Source organism: Saccopteryx leptura, chromosome 3 (genome assembly GCF_036850995.1).
Source record: "Saccopteryx leptura isolate mSacLep1 chromosome 3, mSacLep1_pri_phased_curated, whole genome shotgun sequence".
Classification (NCBI taxonomy): Eukaryota; Metazoa; Chordata; class Mammalia; order Chiroptera; family Emballonuridae; genus Saccopteryx; species Saccopteryx leptura.
In genome coordinates this window covers 320508057-320525264 of record NC_089505.1, presented here as the reverse complement: position 1 = coordinate 320525264, position 17208 = coordinate 320508057, and the positions used below count along the sequence as shown (strand labels likewise).

The window sequence follows — 17208 nt, the reverse complement described above, 5'->3', positions numbered from 1 at the left end:
TATGTACATTCAAAATTTATTACTTACAATATAGGCTATATTTTGGACACAAAAATAAAATACCTTCAATTCCTATACTCTCCACATCACTTTAACAGTTTGTTATAGGACATATGATTACCTTGTCATATATTATATGTTTTCCCAATGAATTGGTTCCTTGAAAGAGTCTAATCTTTATCTGCTCACATTGTCCTGACACGAATGGTATGTATTAGCTGAACCATGTTCTTCTCAGCTCTTATTTAACTGATTTAAATAAGACGATTAAAAAACAGCACTCACTATGCAAAAGAAACCTAAGATTACTACAAAGTGACAAGATATAAGCCTAGCCTGACCAGGTGGTGGCGCAGTGGATAGAGCATCAAACTGGGATGTGGAGGACCCAGGTTCGAGATCCCAGGGTCGCCAGCTTGAGCGCGGGCTCATCTGGTTTGAGCAAGGCTCACCAAGGTCACTGGCTTGAGCAAGGAGTCACTTGGTCTGCCATAGCCCCCTGGTCAAGGCACATATGAGAAAGCAATCAATGAACTAAGGTGCTGCAACAAAGAATTGATGCTTCTCATCTCTCTCCCTTCCTGTCTGCCTGTCCTTATCTGTCCCTCTCTCTGACTCTCTCTGTCTGTCACAAAAAACAAAAATATAAAAAAAATAAAAAGAAATAAGCCTAGATTTAAAGATAAATTTGAAAATAAAATAAAGTCTACATCTCTCATGTATACTATTTACTGTTCTACACTGTTGAGTATTTAAAAATTATATTTTATATAGCAAAATCTCCGATTCAGCAGTGAGCATAATGAGCATTCAAAAATATTATTTCTATGTGTAAAAAAAACCCCCTAATTTTTACATATATCTTAAAGTGCATCAAACCCTTCATATATATGATTTATAACAATAGGACTTATTTCTTATTCTATTCCATGTAATCCACAACAAAGACAATATAGTGTACCCTTAAAGCCTCGTAATAAATCACAAAAGTCTAAGAATTCTTTTTAAAAAAGGATGACTGGTATAAACTATGGGTTTTGGGTGACATGTCAACGTAGGTTCATTGACTGTGACCAATATGCTCTGTGCTGCAGCACGTCAGCAGGGGCAGGCCGTGCCCACATGGACATGGTGCCTATACGGGAACTCTCTGTACTTTCCACTCAATTTTGCTGTGAACCCAAAACTGCTCTAAAATACAGAGTTTATTTACAAAAATGACCCTCTCCCCAAGACTATCTGCTATTTCTTAGCTCAGTAATCTAAGGTGCACATGTCAGTCAGACTACCTGTGGGAATGAAGACCGCAGTGGGAGCCAGCAGCTGAGTGCGGTGACACCAGCCAGTTTCTGCTGAGTGGTAAGAGCAGTATATAAAGATAAAGCTCCTCCCTGGAAAGACAAGCAGCGAAAGTCAATGGAACACATCCTTTACTAACAGCAACTTAAGAGATTTCTTTTTAATAGTAATGCCCATAAAAAAATCAAACTGGGTGGCTGATGTCTAATCAAATCAGGCAAACAAGCAGAAATACACACACGATTCTCTACTCTGAAGACCACTGTGAGGACAAAGCAACTATCCAGTCAGTCAAAACAGTTAATAGTAGAGTTAACTGCTGCACCTACAGCTGCCTTAGGAACATTCTGAATTTATTGTTACTATGATCTCCTATGAAATGTCTTAGTATAAAATCAAATTTCATCTTAAAGTGGTATTTATTTTCAAAAACAGCAATTCAAGATAATGAGGACTACGTAGCAGACACCTTTAGAGTATCTGCTGACCCAGATCACAACAGCCTGCATTCTGGGAACAGCAGCCCCACCAGTCATCTAGATACCCTGCCACGCTGACCAGGCCCATGGCTCAGTGGACCACATGAAGATGTGAGATCCTTTTTCATCTGAGATTGTCATGTTCTTTCTCCCAGGGTTTTGAAATTGGTATTCAGTGACTATTAGTCTGTCTCTTTGTGTGGCTGGAACTGTAACATGTAAACTCAAGAACGAGAAATGCTATAGGCTGCAAAAGCTAAGGCAGCCAACTATAGATGGAAAGGCAAATGAAGCTAATGGGCAGAAAAACAGAGATAAAGATGAAGAGAGCAAGTCATGACAACTCTGCAAGTCCTTGCTATTTCCTGAGGCCTTGCATCATTCTCATCTTTGGTTTCCTTGATGTGATTCCACACACTCATAACTTTTTCTTACATAAGGTATTAGGAGTTGGTTTCTGTAAACTATGATCAGCCAGTCTCAAATTTATAACAGACTCCTACGCTCACTTCCTATTTAAAAGAAGCACTCATTTTCTACCTATATTTATATCACAATGTGTATTACAATGTATATTATCTGTGAATTTCAACAAATACCAATTTAGTAGCTTACCTTTTTACTGTATTGTATCAACAACCTATCTTCCTATTGAATTCTAACTCTAAAAAATTCTCTAATTCTGACATTGTCCTAATTTAGGTCATCTGACACCAAGTTGTTGATTTAGAAAATTTACAGATTAGAAGCTAAAGCAATTTGGGGATGGGTGACATGGCGAACAGGTGATAAACTGAAATAAAGATATAAGGTGAACATGAGGTAATTGAGCCTGTGGAAAAAGTATACAAGGTAGAAGTAGTAAAAGTACAGAAAAAGAAGATAATGCCAAAAATAAACATCACATATTTATATCTAAAAGTTATTTTACATGACAAAAGAGAGGAGAATAGAGAGATATCACCACAATGGCAAGAATAGTGGTTCTTTTTTTTACAGAGACAGAGAGAGAAAGTCAGAGAGAGGGACAGACAGACAGGAACGGAGAGAGATAAGAACCATCAATCATCAGTTTTTTGTTGTGACACCTTAGTTGTTCACTGATTGCTTTCTCATATGTGCCTTGACCGTCGGCCTTCAGCAGACCGAGTAACCCCTTGCTGGAGCCAGTGACCTTAGGTCCAAGCTGGTGAGCTATGCTCAAACCAGATGAGCCCGCGCTCAAGCTGGTGACCTCGGGGTCTCGAACCTGGGTCCTCCGCATCCCAGTTCGATGCTCTATCCACTGTGCCACCGCCTGGTCAGGCAAGAATAGTGGTTCTTAACTTTGCTATCCCTTGCAAGAGCAACTACTAATAACTATTCAAGAACAAGACACCACTGAGAGAATTTCTGAACATGAGAGTGAGGCTGAAGCACCCCCTGCACCACAGGGAACAAGAGAAACTGCATTAGAAGGGTAAGAGAAGCAGCTACATGTTAACCACTTTGCCTCTCCACAAGGCTAGCGCAGCATTGCATGGAGAGGTCTCTCTGAGCCTCCAATTCCTCTACTGCAAAAAGAGAGCTCAGGTGAGACAACCCAGTGCCCCGAGCACTATGGGTCACTTTGTAGGAGTCCCTACTCTAATCTAGCCCCATAGGAATTGTAGGTGAATCTGCGGGCTCAAACAACGTAAATCTGTGACAAAAAGAAGGAAGAAATTCGCTGGTCTTCTACCTTACTGCTCCTATCAGTAGTATTCTCCTAGAAAGAGGACTTATACCTGTATTTAAATTAGAGTTTTGTTTTAAGGGCTACACTGTGTTAACATTCCAGGTTCCTACCAATTTACTTAATAAACTGATTTTTCAAGACATAATCAATTAGGTAAATCTATTCCTGAAGAAAGAACACTAGAAAAGCAAAAGAGTATGAAGTACTCTCACAGTTAATAATTATTTCTAGTCCATTCGAATTCAATTCAGCATTAAAGTAATACATCAGTTTCTATAACATTTTCTAAAAAAAAAAGGACTCCTCCATAGAAAAGGATTAAAACAACAGACTTCTAGATGAATGTATTGATGGTACTTACTAACATTCCACCTAAACGTTATCTTACCTGAGAAAATCCTCCCAAGATAATTCTGTTTGAAGGAATGCCATTCTTCACCTCTTGCTCTATTAAAGCTTTTACTAAAAACAACATGAAAGTTAAATTACCAAAACTTTCAAAGTTAAGGCCACAGTTACAATTTAAGTAGAAAAAAGTTTAATGACAGAAAAACACAAAGTATATTAAAGGTCAAAACAAGTAAAAAACTTAGAAACATTCTATTATAATACAAAATCAGAATGTATTGTCATTATAAAAATCAGATTTTGCAGGTGCTGCTTACACTGCTCAATTGTCCCCCCACCCTTCTTTTCCAAGGGAGAGCAGGGGAAAGAGAGAAACAGACTCCCTCATGTGCCCCTACCAGGATCCACCCAGCAACCCTGTCTGGGGCCATGCTCGCAACTGAACTATTTTTAGCACCTGAGGCAGAGCCTACATGGAGCCATCCTCAGAGCCCCAGCAGATGCACTCAAATCAATCCAGCCATGGCTATGGGAGAGGAAGAGAGAGAAGGGAAAGGGAAGGGAAAGGGAAGGAAGAGGAGGAGGGGGAGGGTAGAGAAGCAAATGGTTGCTTCTCTGAGTGCCCTGACCAGGAATCAAACCCTGGACTTCCACATGCCCCATCAATGCTCTACTACTAGCCAACCACCAGGGAAAATTTTAAAATAATCAGTCCTGAGTTTGGGGAATAACTGCACCTTTAACAAATTTTTGACATATATGCAAGACTTTCATTTTTTTAAGTCTAAAATTTCCACCTTTATTATTCCTTTATATAAAAAAAAAATATGCTTTTATTAGAACACTGCAAGAAAAGCCAAATGGCCAAATTAAAAATTATCTTGCTTTTGTATACATTTTTGTTCTTTGAATTAGTATGAAAAGCTAGAGGTCCCTTGACCAGGGCATAGGAGAGTGGGTGAGAACAGTAAAGACGACTTAGGAAATAACTGTCATGAAGAATGAGGGATTTATTTAAGGGAGACTGCACAGTCTCAGAAAGATGCAGAAGTGGCAGAAAGAGCCTGTCTGTGAGGAGGGAAGGCTGCAGCTGGGGCTTGGTCAATGTTAGCTGCTAACCAGTCAGGTACTGTTGGGAGCATTTTCCCTCAGTTTCACAAAGGTTTACACCCCATGGTTACACCAACTGCTGAGATAACGTTAAACTACAATGGCAGCAGTCAGTTGTGGAGGAGTTGGTTCTAATCTCTATTCCATTTGTGTAAGGGCAAGGGCACCACTGTGCTCCCTGGACCTAACTGAGCACTCTCTATTTAGTAGCACAGTCCCTCAGCCCTCAAATAGAGACTCCTTTTTTTCCCAGTGCTGAGTCTGAGCCTAATGCTCTCTAATAATACATGACCTCGGAAAGGAAAGAAATTATAAGTCATAAGACATTCTATCATTAGGGCAGAACTTTTCTCACTCCAGAACTCACCAGGCCCACCCGTCTTCTCCACAAAGCCCAGCTTCTATCTTCCACAGGGTCTCACGTCTCATTCCCATATCCAGCACAAACTTTTATCATCTATTTTTTTAACAAAAATCTAGCTATAGAATTGAAGCTCTGGATCTACTTTTTGATGATCCTAAAAGTCAGTGTTCTTAGTTTAAGATTCCTAAATATTTAATGTTTTGAATGTACCTTCTTTCCTGTTTTGTAGTTCTCGAAAGTTCTTCTATAATTTTTTTTCTAAGATTTTTAAAAAGAATCCTATTGGTTTTGGATTTTTAAGCTATTTTGGAAAATTTCAAACAAATATAAAAATAGAAAAAGTATGCAGAGTCTCCCTGAGTACACATTATCCCACTTCTGCAGTTATCAATCCACAACTAGGCTTGTTTCATCAATGCCTGTCACCATCCAGATCATTCTGAAGTCAATCCCAGTCACTACACTGTCACTAAATGTTACAGTATCTGTAACATTTCAGTACATACATGTAAAGGAAAAGGACGTTTCTGTGCATTTTCTACACCCAGATTTCTCTCAATAAGTTCATGTTCTTTATGCTTTCACCCAAAAAATAAAATTACCATGTTCACAAGAAAGCATGGAATTCTAACCAGAGAATAGACTTTGGAGATTTCACAGGAGTGTTAAAAAAGGTGATTTATAAGAATTACCCAGCTTGTTTAATATTACCACATTAAATTAACCACTAATATAATTTTTATATCATTACATTGTTATATCATTATTTTCACCTTTATCTCAAGTCTCTAATGAATATAACTTAATGAATGGTCACATCTATTAAACATTGTATTTTCTCTATTTGATATAAAAACCAAAGAAAAATTATGTATCTGACAGTTAAAGTTTAATTAATTGCTGTTCCTCCCCAACCACCCACCTTCACTGAGCCCAGTTCAGTGAGTCCATGTGGCCATCACGGCAAACAAGTTAGAGAGTGATCAGAAAGGAAAAAACAGCACCACCTCCTGAGTTTAGATAATTATTTAATATTTCACCAACATCAATAGAACTATTCAATCTTCTAAAAATATTTAAGAATGCTTCTGTTTATAAAACTTTTCTGAACTTACCATTTTCTGCTGCCTGTTTAATTCCAGGTTCATCCTCCTGTGCATCTGGTGAAAGCCCAATAATATCAAACCTGGAAAATAAGGCAAAACCTTAAAAGAACCATTTGATTCTAAGAATATCTACTCCTGGTAAGTACGTCTGACTAAATTCATGGTAGTTGGCCTTGAAGTTTGCTGTACGTTCCAGCTACTTATTTCCTCTTCTTCTACATCATCAATCAACCCAGTGGGATAGAGCTACTTTATGATGTCACTCTTGAATACGCGATCTCATACCTATTGAAATTAGGTATTTATACTGATCTCTTCATACTGTGCAAAACTTTTTCATCACATATTGTAGATTCCTGAAACCAGAGATCAAGAGGAGCTTTCTTTTGGTTCTATCTAGTTTCTATCAGGTTATATGCTTTCATTATGGTCTCCAAAGATATTAGGTAGAAATTTTGGTCTGAACAGGAATTTTGCCAGAGAAGGAAGATGAAAGAGCCAAGGTAGGCAGGAACTTGACAAGGAATCTAAAGTAGCTCTTTAAAAAAGTGCAAGGATGGGTTAGAGATGGGTGAGAACAAGTAGAGAGGAAGACAGTGGATTGGAATTCCTGATGAGGTTTAAGAACAAATAGTGTGGAAAGAGGGAAGCTGAAATGTTGAGTAATTATTCTTTGTGTGTGTGTGGGGGGGGGGGGAGACAGACAGGAAGGGAGATGAGAAGCATCAATTTATAGTTGTGTCACTTTAGCTATTCATTGATTCCATCTCATACGTGCCTTGAGGGGTGGGGTGCCTCAGGCCTAGCCAGTGGCCCCTTGCTCAAGCCAGCGACCATGGGGTCATGTCAATAATCCCTCGATAAAGCCAGCAACCCTGTGCTCCAGCTGGCAGGCCAGCGCACAAACTGGATAGATCTGCGATCAAGCTGGCAACCTTGGGGTTTCGAACCTAGGACCTCAGCATCCCAGGTCAATGTTTATTCTTAATATGAGTTTTGATTTAAGCGACTTCAGAGATGACACAGTTCTAGATGACACGGCCCAAGGAATGACTGTGGATGAACAAAGGTGAGAGAAGAAAATATCATCACAAAAGAGCCAAAAAAGTAACACGCCAGTTAAAGTTGTAAACAAGTCATTTACATTGGATCCTGTAGTCATCTAAAAGATAAAATGGTGGCATGAAATTGAGTGGAAAGGAAAATATTAATCAGGTGTCAAAGTCATCATTTTTGAAAAGACCGTGGCAGTAGTTAGTCTAAGAGAGCAAAAGGAAAAAAAATCAGTCTGGAAGCAGCTCAGAGGAATGAAGAACTGACTCTAGCATATGGGAAATGCAAAATTATCTTAAAATGACCCAAGGGGAAATGGTTTCCTTAAAAACTCACCCGCTTTCCAGAAAGGGAAGAAGTTGAGGGGTAAAGAGGCTATGGCTTAATCAGAGTGATTGTCACATAGGATCATTCAAATGTTTGGTTACTGAAATCAACAAAGGTTTAGCAAGCAGTAGGAGATATATTCTGCAGTATTTCCATTCACCCATTCTCTCTTGGGTTTTTTTTTTTGTTTTTTTTTTCTCTCTTGTTTTAAAGAAATCTGTAGGTGCAGCTCCTTAAGTTTATCCTTGAATTTTAAATATAAAAACTTAAATAATTAAAGGTTAAATTTAAAGTGAATTATATAACTTTGCAACTTGAAAATAACTAATTAAAATTGTTATACACAAAAGCACTTGTGATCAAGAAAACTAAGTATAAATAGAAAGTTTTTATTAAATAAGTAAATTCTTACTTACCAAGAAGGCATAGCCATGTTCATATTTAATGTTACAGGCATAACTGGCCTACACAGAAAGAAAAAACCAGAAAAATAAGAATAATTTACCAAAGCATAAAACCTGATAAAATTCCATCAGTTAAAGATTATTGCTTGAGGCTTATGCACACTATGATATGATTTTAACATATGAAGTATTTCACTGCTTCCACATCTGTATAATTCAGTGTTTCATAACCTCCAAGTGTGTTCTGAACACAGAGCAGCAGCTGGAAAGAACTGAGTCTGACAAAAAAACATTTTCCTGGGATCAGAGAAGGAAAAGAGAGTGGTGAAATTATATATACATAACACAGCGTTATAGCAGGCATGGCCAACATATGACCCGCAGGCCAACATATAACTCGCGGGCCAACATACGACCAGCGAGCCGCATCCGGCCCATGTAATAAGTTTATGCGGCCCGCGATTAAACTTTTAATATTCTCCGCACGACGCACTGTGGAAATGAAATAAGTGGTACTTTTAAATCGTTATACATAAACTATGATATCTAACCACTGTACAACAATGAAAGTTAAAATCTCAGCTACTCAGAAGCAGAAGCATCTTTGATTACTGGAAATTGAGATATTTAAAAAGATAGTGATACATGGAAAAGAATTCCACGTATGGCTAATCTAGGGTTAACTTCCAATAATTGGTCGAATGAATTTGCGATACTTCTTTATTTTTTAAAAAGTTCCATTATAAAGATTTACAACTTTTGTAGTCGTCTGTGCAATTTTTGTAAGCAATTGAATAATGGAAAATATGAAAATTAAAAAAAATTTGCCAAGGAATATTTAGTAATCTTCAGTTCAACTTATATTTGTGAACCAACTTTCTCTTTAATGAATCTAAATAAAAGTACAAGATCAAGACTGAATGATTTACATTTGGAGACTGTATTAAGAATAGCTACTACAAGTATAGAGCCTGATATTAAAAAAATAATAGGCGATGCAAAGTGCCTCAACACGTCACATTAGTTTTTTTGTTAATCTGTTATACTAAATTACTTACATTTATTCATAAACAAATTACATAATAAAATTTTGTTTACTTAAATGAATCATTTTTGTATTTAACATTTTTTAATTTTAATATTTCGTCCAGCCCGTGAAAAGTTTTCTTTCTAATCTGGCCCAGGGGCAAAAACTGTTGGCCACGCCTGGCATTATAGAGAACAGAAAAGCAAATCCTGGAGGGAAGGGGGGAGGGCGTTGGAGGGAGGGGGACAAGGGGGTGTTGAGGGGAACAAAAGAAAAAAAAGAAAAAGTTGTTTTTCCTTTCTCAACACCCTTACTTGACGTTTCCAAACCAGACATGAGAAAGAAAACCAGTAGCCAAGACAGTTGGAGATCTAAAGTCTGAGACTCTGGATAAGGGGCTAAGGATATGAGCAATTTATTACAGAGATAATATATCTTCAATTCCTGTATACCCAAAGATAATGTATCATCAATTCCTGTATACCCAAAGATAATGAACCATCAATTCCTGTATACCCAAAGATAATGTATCATCAATTCCTGTATACCCAAAGATAATGTATCATCAATTCCTGTATACCCAAAAATAATGAACCATCAATTCCTGTATACCCAAAGATAATGTACCATCAATTCCTGTACACCCAAAGATAATGTATCATCAATTCCTGTACACCCAAAGATAATGTATCATCAATTCCTGTAATACCCAAAGATAATGTACCAACAATTCCTGTATACCCAAAGATAATGTAACATCAATTCCTGTATACCCAGATTTCAGTTTTGCTTATTTTCTAGTTCTTAGCTATGTATCTACTTGTTTTAAGAGACCATAAAATAAGAGAAATACAGGTTTTGCCTAAGCATTCATTACATCCAATTCAAGTTTGTGATGAAAAATTTGCTGGACAGAATGAATGTAACTAGGTACAAAAGGAAAGTAAAATAATACACTATAACTACTTCTCATTACTATTTTCCTAACTCATGAAAGAAGTATACCTTAAAGGTTACAAAATCTAATCAATACTTCTTTGAGAAATAAAACTTTCCTAGGTTGGGAAATAGCCTTAAACCAAATTCAATTTTGGGGCCAGTAACAATATACGTACCATAAATTTCAATATAAACAAGATCTCTTGTTTCTTGCATGAGACAATAACAGATGACACAACAACCCCAACCATACCATTTAGTTGTAGCTTACTGAATTAAAGATGATAAACCTTGTATTTCAGGATGAAAAAGGAAGGACATGTTTTCTTACCTATCTCAAGTATTTTTCATCTTTGCATTTCCACTTTTGTATGTACCACCTCTACTGCTGGTACCACTTCTGAGGATGAATTACTAACCTACTAGCATGTACCTAATCCCGCTTGTCTTCTCCATGGCTTCTGCTCCTCAGCAGCCTTTGACCTAAAAACTTACCCAACTTATTGATTTTCTGAATTTGCCAAAAGTTTCTTTGACATCCACAAATGTTTTCAGAATTTTAAACCAAATCTATCAGATTCCAAAGTCTGTGTTCTTCCCACATTGTACATCACACATTGCCTCTAATCAATAAAATTTAGAAGTGTTTTTCACATAGTAAAGATTTCTAACAAACCTGGCAGGTAAATCCCCTTCAGAAAGATCTCATGGATAGCCTTAGAACTTAATAGACATTTGCATATCTAGAAGAATTTTTCTGGCTGTAAATTCAACAGACCTCTGAAAGAGCATTATTTTAAATTTCTCAACAGAAAAAAAAAACCCATTCAATAAAACTAAGATGCTGCCTGACCAGGCGGTGGTGCAGTGAATAGAGCGTTGGACTGAGATGCGGAGGACCCAGGTTTGAGACCCCGAGGTCACCAGCTTGAGCGCGGGCTCATCTGATTTGAGCAAAAGCTCACCAGCTTGGACCCAAGGTTGCTGGCTCGAGCAAGGGGTTACTCAATCTGCTGTAGCCCCACGGTCAAGGCACATATGAGAAAGCAATCAACGAACTAAGGTGTTGCAACGAAAAACTGATGATTGATGCTTCTCATCTCTCCATTCTGTCTGTCTGTCCCTATCTATCCCTCTCTCTGACTCTCTGTCTCTGTAAAAAAAACAACTCAAGATACTATTTCAGCTTTAAAATTTTACTAATCTTTATTTTTATTTGATAATATTTAGTTATTTATTTTTGAGAGAGAGAGCAGCATCAACTTGTTCCACATAGTTATGTACCCATTGATTGCTTCTCTTATGTGCTTAAACCCGCATCCTCTGGGTCAAGCTTGAGCTGACTGGGGCTCAGACCAGTGACCTCAAAGTCAAGCCAGCGCCCTTAGGATCGAACCTGCCTGCTCAAACCAGTACTCCAGGTAGATGTTCTATCCATTGTACCACAGGCCAGGGCACTAATCTTTATTTTTTGACTTTTAAAAATGTTTATTTTTCAGTTACAGTTTATATTAAATATTATTTTGTATTACTTAAAAGTGTACTCTATTCTTTATTTTTAAACTGAATATTGAAAAGATAAAAATTATTATATTCAAATGTTTTTCTTCAAAAGTGAAGCTATTACAATTATTCCTCTCCAGATTCTGAATCACAAGCCTAAAGATTAAAAATACTTACGCATGCGGGCAAATATATTTGATGTGTGAACTTCTGATACCTGCGAAGGCTTCTGCCCATCCATGCCTGGTAAAGAAATTATTTGAACAATACCATTAGATACTGTTTTAATCCCCAATTAAGTAATAACAGAATAGTATTTTTTAAGTTTGTGAGAATGTTAATTCCTTAAAATATCTTAATAGTAGAACATCAATGCTATTAAAATACCAGTACCAACCTAGAAACAACCCAAAGACTACTGGTTAAGCTTTACCTATAAATAAAGATGATTTCTCATGATTTCTGAAAAGAAGTGTACTTTCTTTCATATATTTCCACAGGGCTTTATAATTTACAAAATTTTTAAATCTCTTTATAACTTTACAACAACGTGCCTAACAAATTAGGCAAGACAGATAATATAATTCACATTTTATATAAAGAAAAAAGCCTGAGAATAGTAAAGTAAATCAGTTGTCTGATATCTCTACATCAGGGGTTGGGAACCTTTTTGGCTGAGAGAGCCATTAACGTCACATATTTTAAAATGTAATTCTGTGAGAGCCACACAACGACCCGTGTACGTTACACATTATCCAATAAAAATTTAGTGTTGTCCCAGAGGACAGCTGTGATTGGCTCCAGCCACCCACAACCATGAACATGAGCAGTAGGAAAATGGATTGTAATACACGAGAATGTTTTATATTTTTAACATTTTTTTTTATTAAAAATTTGTCTGCGAGCCAGATGCAGCCATCAAAAGAGCCATATCTGGCCTGCAAGCCATAGGTTCCTGACCCCTGCTCTACATGGTTACTACACTATTAAAAATAAATTTAATTAGCACTCTTTACTTGTGTATATATTATGTTCAAAATAGAATCAGAAAAACTATAAATTGTCATAATCCTTTCAGCCAGAAATTAAGTTAATCTTTCAATGTTACTTCCTTCTAACTTTTTCTATGCATATCAATTAAGAAATAAGATGCAAATTTTTACAAAATGGATCATACTATACATATATAGTTTCTTGCTTGTTTATAATTGGCATTATACCTGACACTCTTTACATATTACTTCTATTAAAGGATAAAGCAAAAGAAACAAACTTTTTTTGTAAAATAGTACAAAAATAAGCATTAAATACTTTTCTGTGAATTATTTCTCTATTTTTTTAATGCACCTTCCCCAAAAGTGTTGAGATATAGAAAAAAAAACCAGTTTTAATATTAGCAATTATATATCACTATGAGCCAGGGCATTATTGTAGGAGTGTATATGTATGCATATACTATACATGTATATGTGTTTTTAAGTGAGTCCGTGTTTATGTGTGTTTGTATATATGTGTAAGACTTTACTGTAAAAACTACAAAATGCGATGAAACAAATTAAAGATCTATATCAATGAACGACAGGAAGATTTAATATTCTTAAGATGGCAGTCCTCCCCGAATTGATAGATTGATTCTGCAACCTCTATCAGAATCTCAGTGGCCTTTGCATAAATCTCAGCTGCCTTGCAGACGAGGCAACTCTTAACATTCATTTGGACATTCAAGAGACCCAAAATAGCCCAAACAATATTGAAAAACAATAGGGTTGAAGGACTCTCAATTTCAAAAGTTACTTCAGAGCAACAGTAATGAAGAATGTGATACTGAAATAAGACATATATCAATGGAATAAGTTTGAAAATACACAAATAAACGCTGTCATTTATGGTCTACTTATTTCTGAAAAGACTATCCAACCAAATCAATGGGGAAAGAGGAGTCTTCTTTCTTTTAGTGAGAGAGGGGGGGGTTGGGGGGACAGACAGGGACAGATAGGCTGGAAGGGAGAGAGACGAGAAGCATCAATTCTTCGTTGTGGCACCTTAGTTGTTCATTGATTGCTTTCCCATATGTGCCCTAACTGGGGGGATCCAGAAGAGTGAGTGACCCCTTGTTCAAACCAGCGACCTTGGACTCAAGCCAGTAGCCATGAGATCATGTCCATGAACCCATGCTCAAGCTGGTGACCCCATGCTCAAGCTGGTGATCCTGCACTCAAGCCGGCAACCTTGGGGCTTCGAATCTGGGTCCTCAGTATCCCAGGCTAATGCTCCATCCACTGCACCACTGCCTGGTCAGGCAGAAGAGTCTTTTCAACAAAAGTAACTGGGATAGGTAGATATCCACATGCAACAGAATGAAGTTGGACTACCTCAAAACAAACATAAAAATTAACTCAAATGTCCAAAAGACCTAAATATGAGACAAAATTATAAAATTCCTAGAAGTAAATATACAAAAATTTTTGTGAAGTTATACTTCACTATGGTTTCTTAGATATGAGACCACATGCAACAAAGAAAAAGTATGGTATTTAATCATTAAAAACTGTTATGCTTCAAAGGACACTATGAAGAAAGTGAAAGACAACCTATGGAATCGGAGACATATAATATTAATATTTGCAAATCCTATCTAATAAGGGTCTTATCCATAATATATAAAGAACCCTTACAATTCAAACAAAATGACCACCTAACTTATAAGTGGGTAAAGGACTTGAAGAGACAGTTCTCCAAAAATAGATACATTAAGTAAAAGGAGCCAGTTACAGAAAACCATACAATGTATGATTCCACTTATATTTAATGTCCAGGACAGATAAAGCATGTGCTGTATTGACACAAGTATGTACTACAGACCTATGTCAAACACCACCTTAATCAGTTTTTCATTGCTTTTTCTGTTTTATGCTTCAATTTATTATGGACTATTAACTTCACTATGATATTATTCAATATATTTATTTTTTGATGTTAATGATCTCTTAAGTTTCCTAATATTTTCAGTAGAATTAGAATATTCCAAAATATGTAGTTAGCTATGCAACTTGTATCCTTTCATTTTAATGTGTATAAAAAGCAATATTATGCTGCAATGATAAACACCTGGCATATGGGCTGCCACTCCTAGATCCTAGGCTCTGACCAGACATTTACCACACTCTATGCTACACTTAGAAACCTCATCAACATGGCACTGCAGGCAGCATTTAAAATATAAAACCTAACTGCTACATCTGCAAAAGATAACAGTACAGCCATGTAATAAAATGTGCTAATCATGGTCACTGCTAACACTGATTTTATACATATGCTGTTTTAGTTTCTCTCCCTCTCTTTTTCCAGTATCTTAAGTGTTTCATCACTGTATTTTCTATTTCAGGATTTGTACTACAAATAATAACCTGGGTGTAACTAAATAAGCCCCTAAACATCCTTTTATTATTTCAGCTAATTACAGCTTTGGGAATGTGTAACCACTAAAAATAACACTTATAAAACACAATTTTCCACCTATTAGAGGACAAATTGGAATAGTTTCATTATGTTCCTCAAAGCATTACTACATATAATAACAATTTGACTTACCACGGTTGGATAATGTGGATGTCAGCCTAACATCCCTACATTTTATAAAATAAAGCCACTTTAATATTTTTTATTTATTGCTTTTAGAGAGAAAGGAAGGGGGAGAAATACTAATTTGCTGTTCCACTTATTCATGCATTTAACGGTTGACATTTTATTTTATTTTAGTGAGAGAGGAAAGGAGAGAGATGAGAAGCATCAACTCGTAGTTGTAGCACTTTAGTTGCTCATTGATTGCTTCTCATATGTGCCTTAAATCGGGGGGGGGGGGGGCTCCAGCTGAACCAGTGACCCTTTGTTCAAGTAAGCAACCTCGGCTTCAAGCCAGAGATCTCTGGGCTCAAGCCAGTAATCATGGGGTCATATCTATGATCCCATGCCCAAGTTGGTGGCCATGGGGTTTCAAACCTGAGCCCTCAGCGTCCCAGGTCAACACTCAATCCTTTGTGCCACCACCTGGTCAGGCCATTGGTTGACTCTTGTATGTGCCCTGACTGGAGATTGAACCCACAACCATGATATATTGGGACAACACTCTAACCGAGTTACCTAGCCAGAGCAAGTCAAGACACTTTAAAAATGTATTAGAGCCTGACCAGGCAGTGGTGCAGGAGACAGAGCATCAAAGTGGGATGCAGAGGATCCAGGTTTGAAACCCCGAGGTCACCAGCCTGAGTGCAGGCTTATCTGGTTTGAGCAGGGCTCACAAGCTTGAGCCCAAGGTTGCCGGCTTGAGCAAGGGGTTACTCGCTCTAGTGTAGCCTCCCTCCCCCATCAAGGCACATATGAGAAAGCAATCAATGAACTAAGGTGTTGCAACAAAGAATTGATGCTTTTCATCTCTCTCTCCTTTCCTGTCTCTCTGTCTCTATTATCTCTCCAACTCTGTCAAAAAAAAAAAAAAAAAAAGACAAGCTAAGCTAATGATGACTACAGAAACAGAATAAAATTTAATATTTTGAATGTTAACCCTTTGAGTAGTACGAATGTTCATGTATGTCCTCGTGCCTCCTGGCCATTTAAAAAATGTGTAAGGCAACATTAATAAAAGGCAAATGTATGTTCTTCTTGTTTCTTTCTATAAATGATTCTTCTTGTTTCTAAAAACAAACATGATTTTAAGTTAATAAAACTGTAACTGTAACTAATTTAGTTTTTTGGGAAAAAACTCACTCCCGGGGGGTCAACAAGCATGAAAAAAAAATCACTATTCAAAGGGTTAATTGTTCTTAAAACAGTAATATTTCAGCTATTTCCTCCACATGAAAGAAGTCTGTCTTATAGTTGAATTTTTGACACTTCTGCCCTTCTGTAGCTCTCACATATACATATGCACACACTTAGCTAAGGATAAAAAAAAGTGTGATAAGATACAGACTCTATAATTCAAAGGTCTTCTGGTTTACTATTTCTTGGCCTTGTATGAGGTGAGGCTGTTCAATTTTGCAACTTAAATACAGACAGTGAAGCATTATGTCACAATAAACTTTAACTATTTGTAATTCTACCCACTACTGATGTCCAAAATTGAAATCTCACAATTATTAATATGAATTACTTATCTCTACTTTGTGCTTTTTCCTAAGTATGTTGTCATTCTAGCTACTTTAGTTTATATGTTAACAACATAAACCAAACCACTGTTTCCCCCAATATACATAGTCTCTGGCTAACACCTTAGCCCAATGGAACAGCCCAGGAAAATATTTTCTTATAACAAAATACATGTTTAAGAAAAAAAAACAACTAGGAATGAAATTTAAACAAATAATCATAACTATTCTACATACATGAAAGATAAAAAGATTAAGATATGCACTATGTCCTCTATGAACCTACAATCTAGTAGGAGAAACAAAATATAAACACATCACACAAATGCAAATTTAAGCACTACAAAAAAGTTATGAGAAATTTCACAATATGGAAGAGGATATGGAT

The 17208-nt window shown here is 36.7% G+C and overlaps 1 protein-coding gene across 1 annotated transcript in view; it reads right to left on the bottom strand.

Moving 5' to 3' along the window:
* The window catches only part of LYPLA1 (lysophospholipase 1), a 41628-nt gene that overhangs the window by 5526 nt on the left and 18894 nt on the right, over positions 1-17208 (bottom strand). The window contains exons 3-7 of the mRNA XM_066379056.1: positions 11854-11919; positions 8220-8267; positions 6433-6503; positions 3884-3957; positions 1290-1391 (exon numbers count right to left, since the gene is read on the bottom strand). Of these exons, the coding sequence (XP_066235153.1) occupies positions 1290-1391; positions 3884-3957; positions 6433-6503; positions 8220-8267; positions 11854-11919 (361 nt within the window). The remainder of the gene's footprint in view (positions 1-1289; positions 1392-3883; positions 3958-6432; positions 6504-8219; positions 8268-11853; positions 11920-17208) is intronic.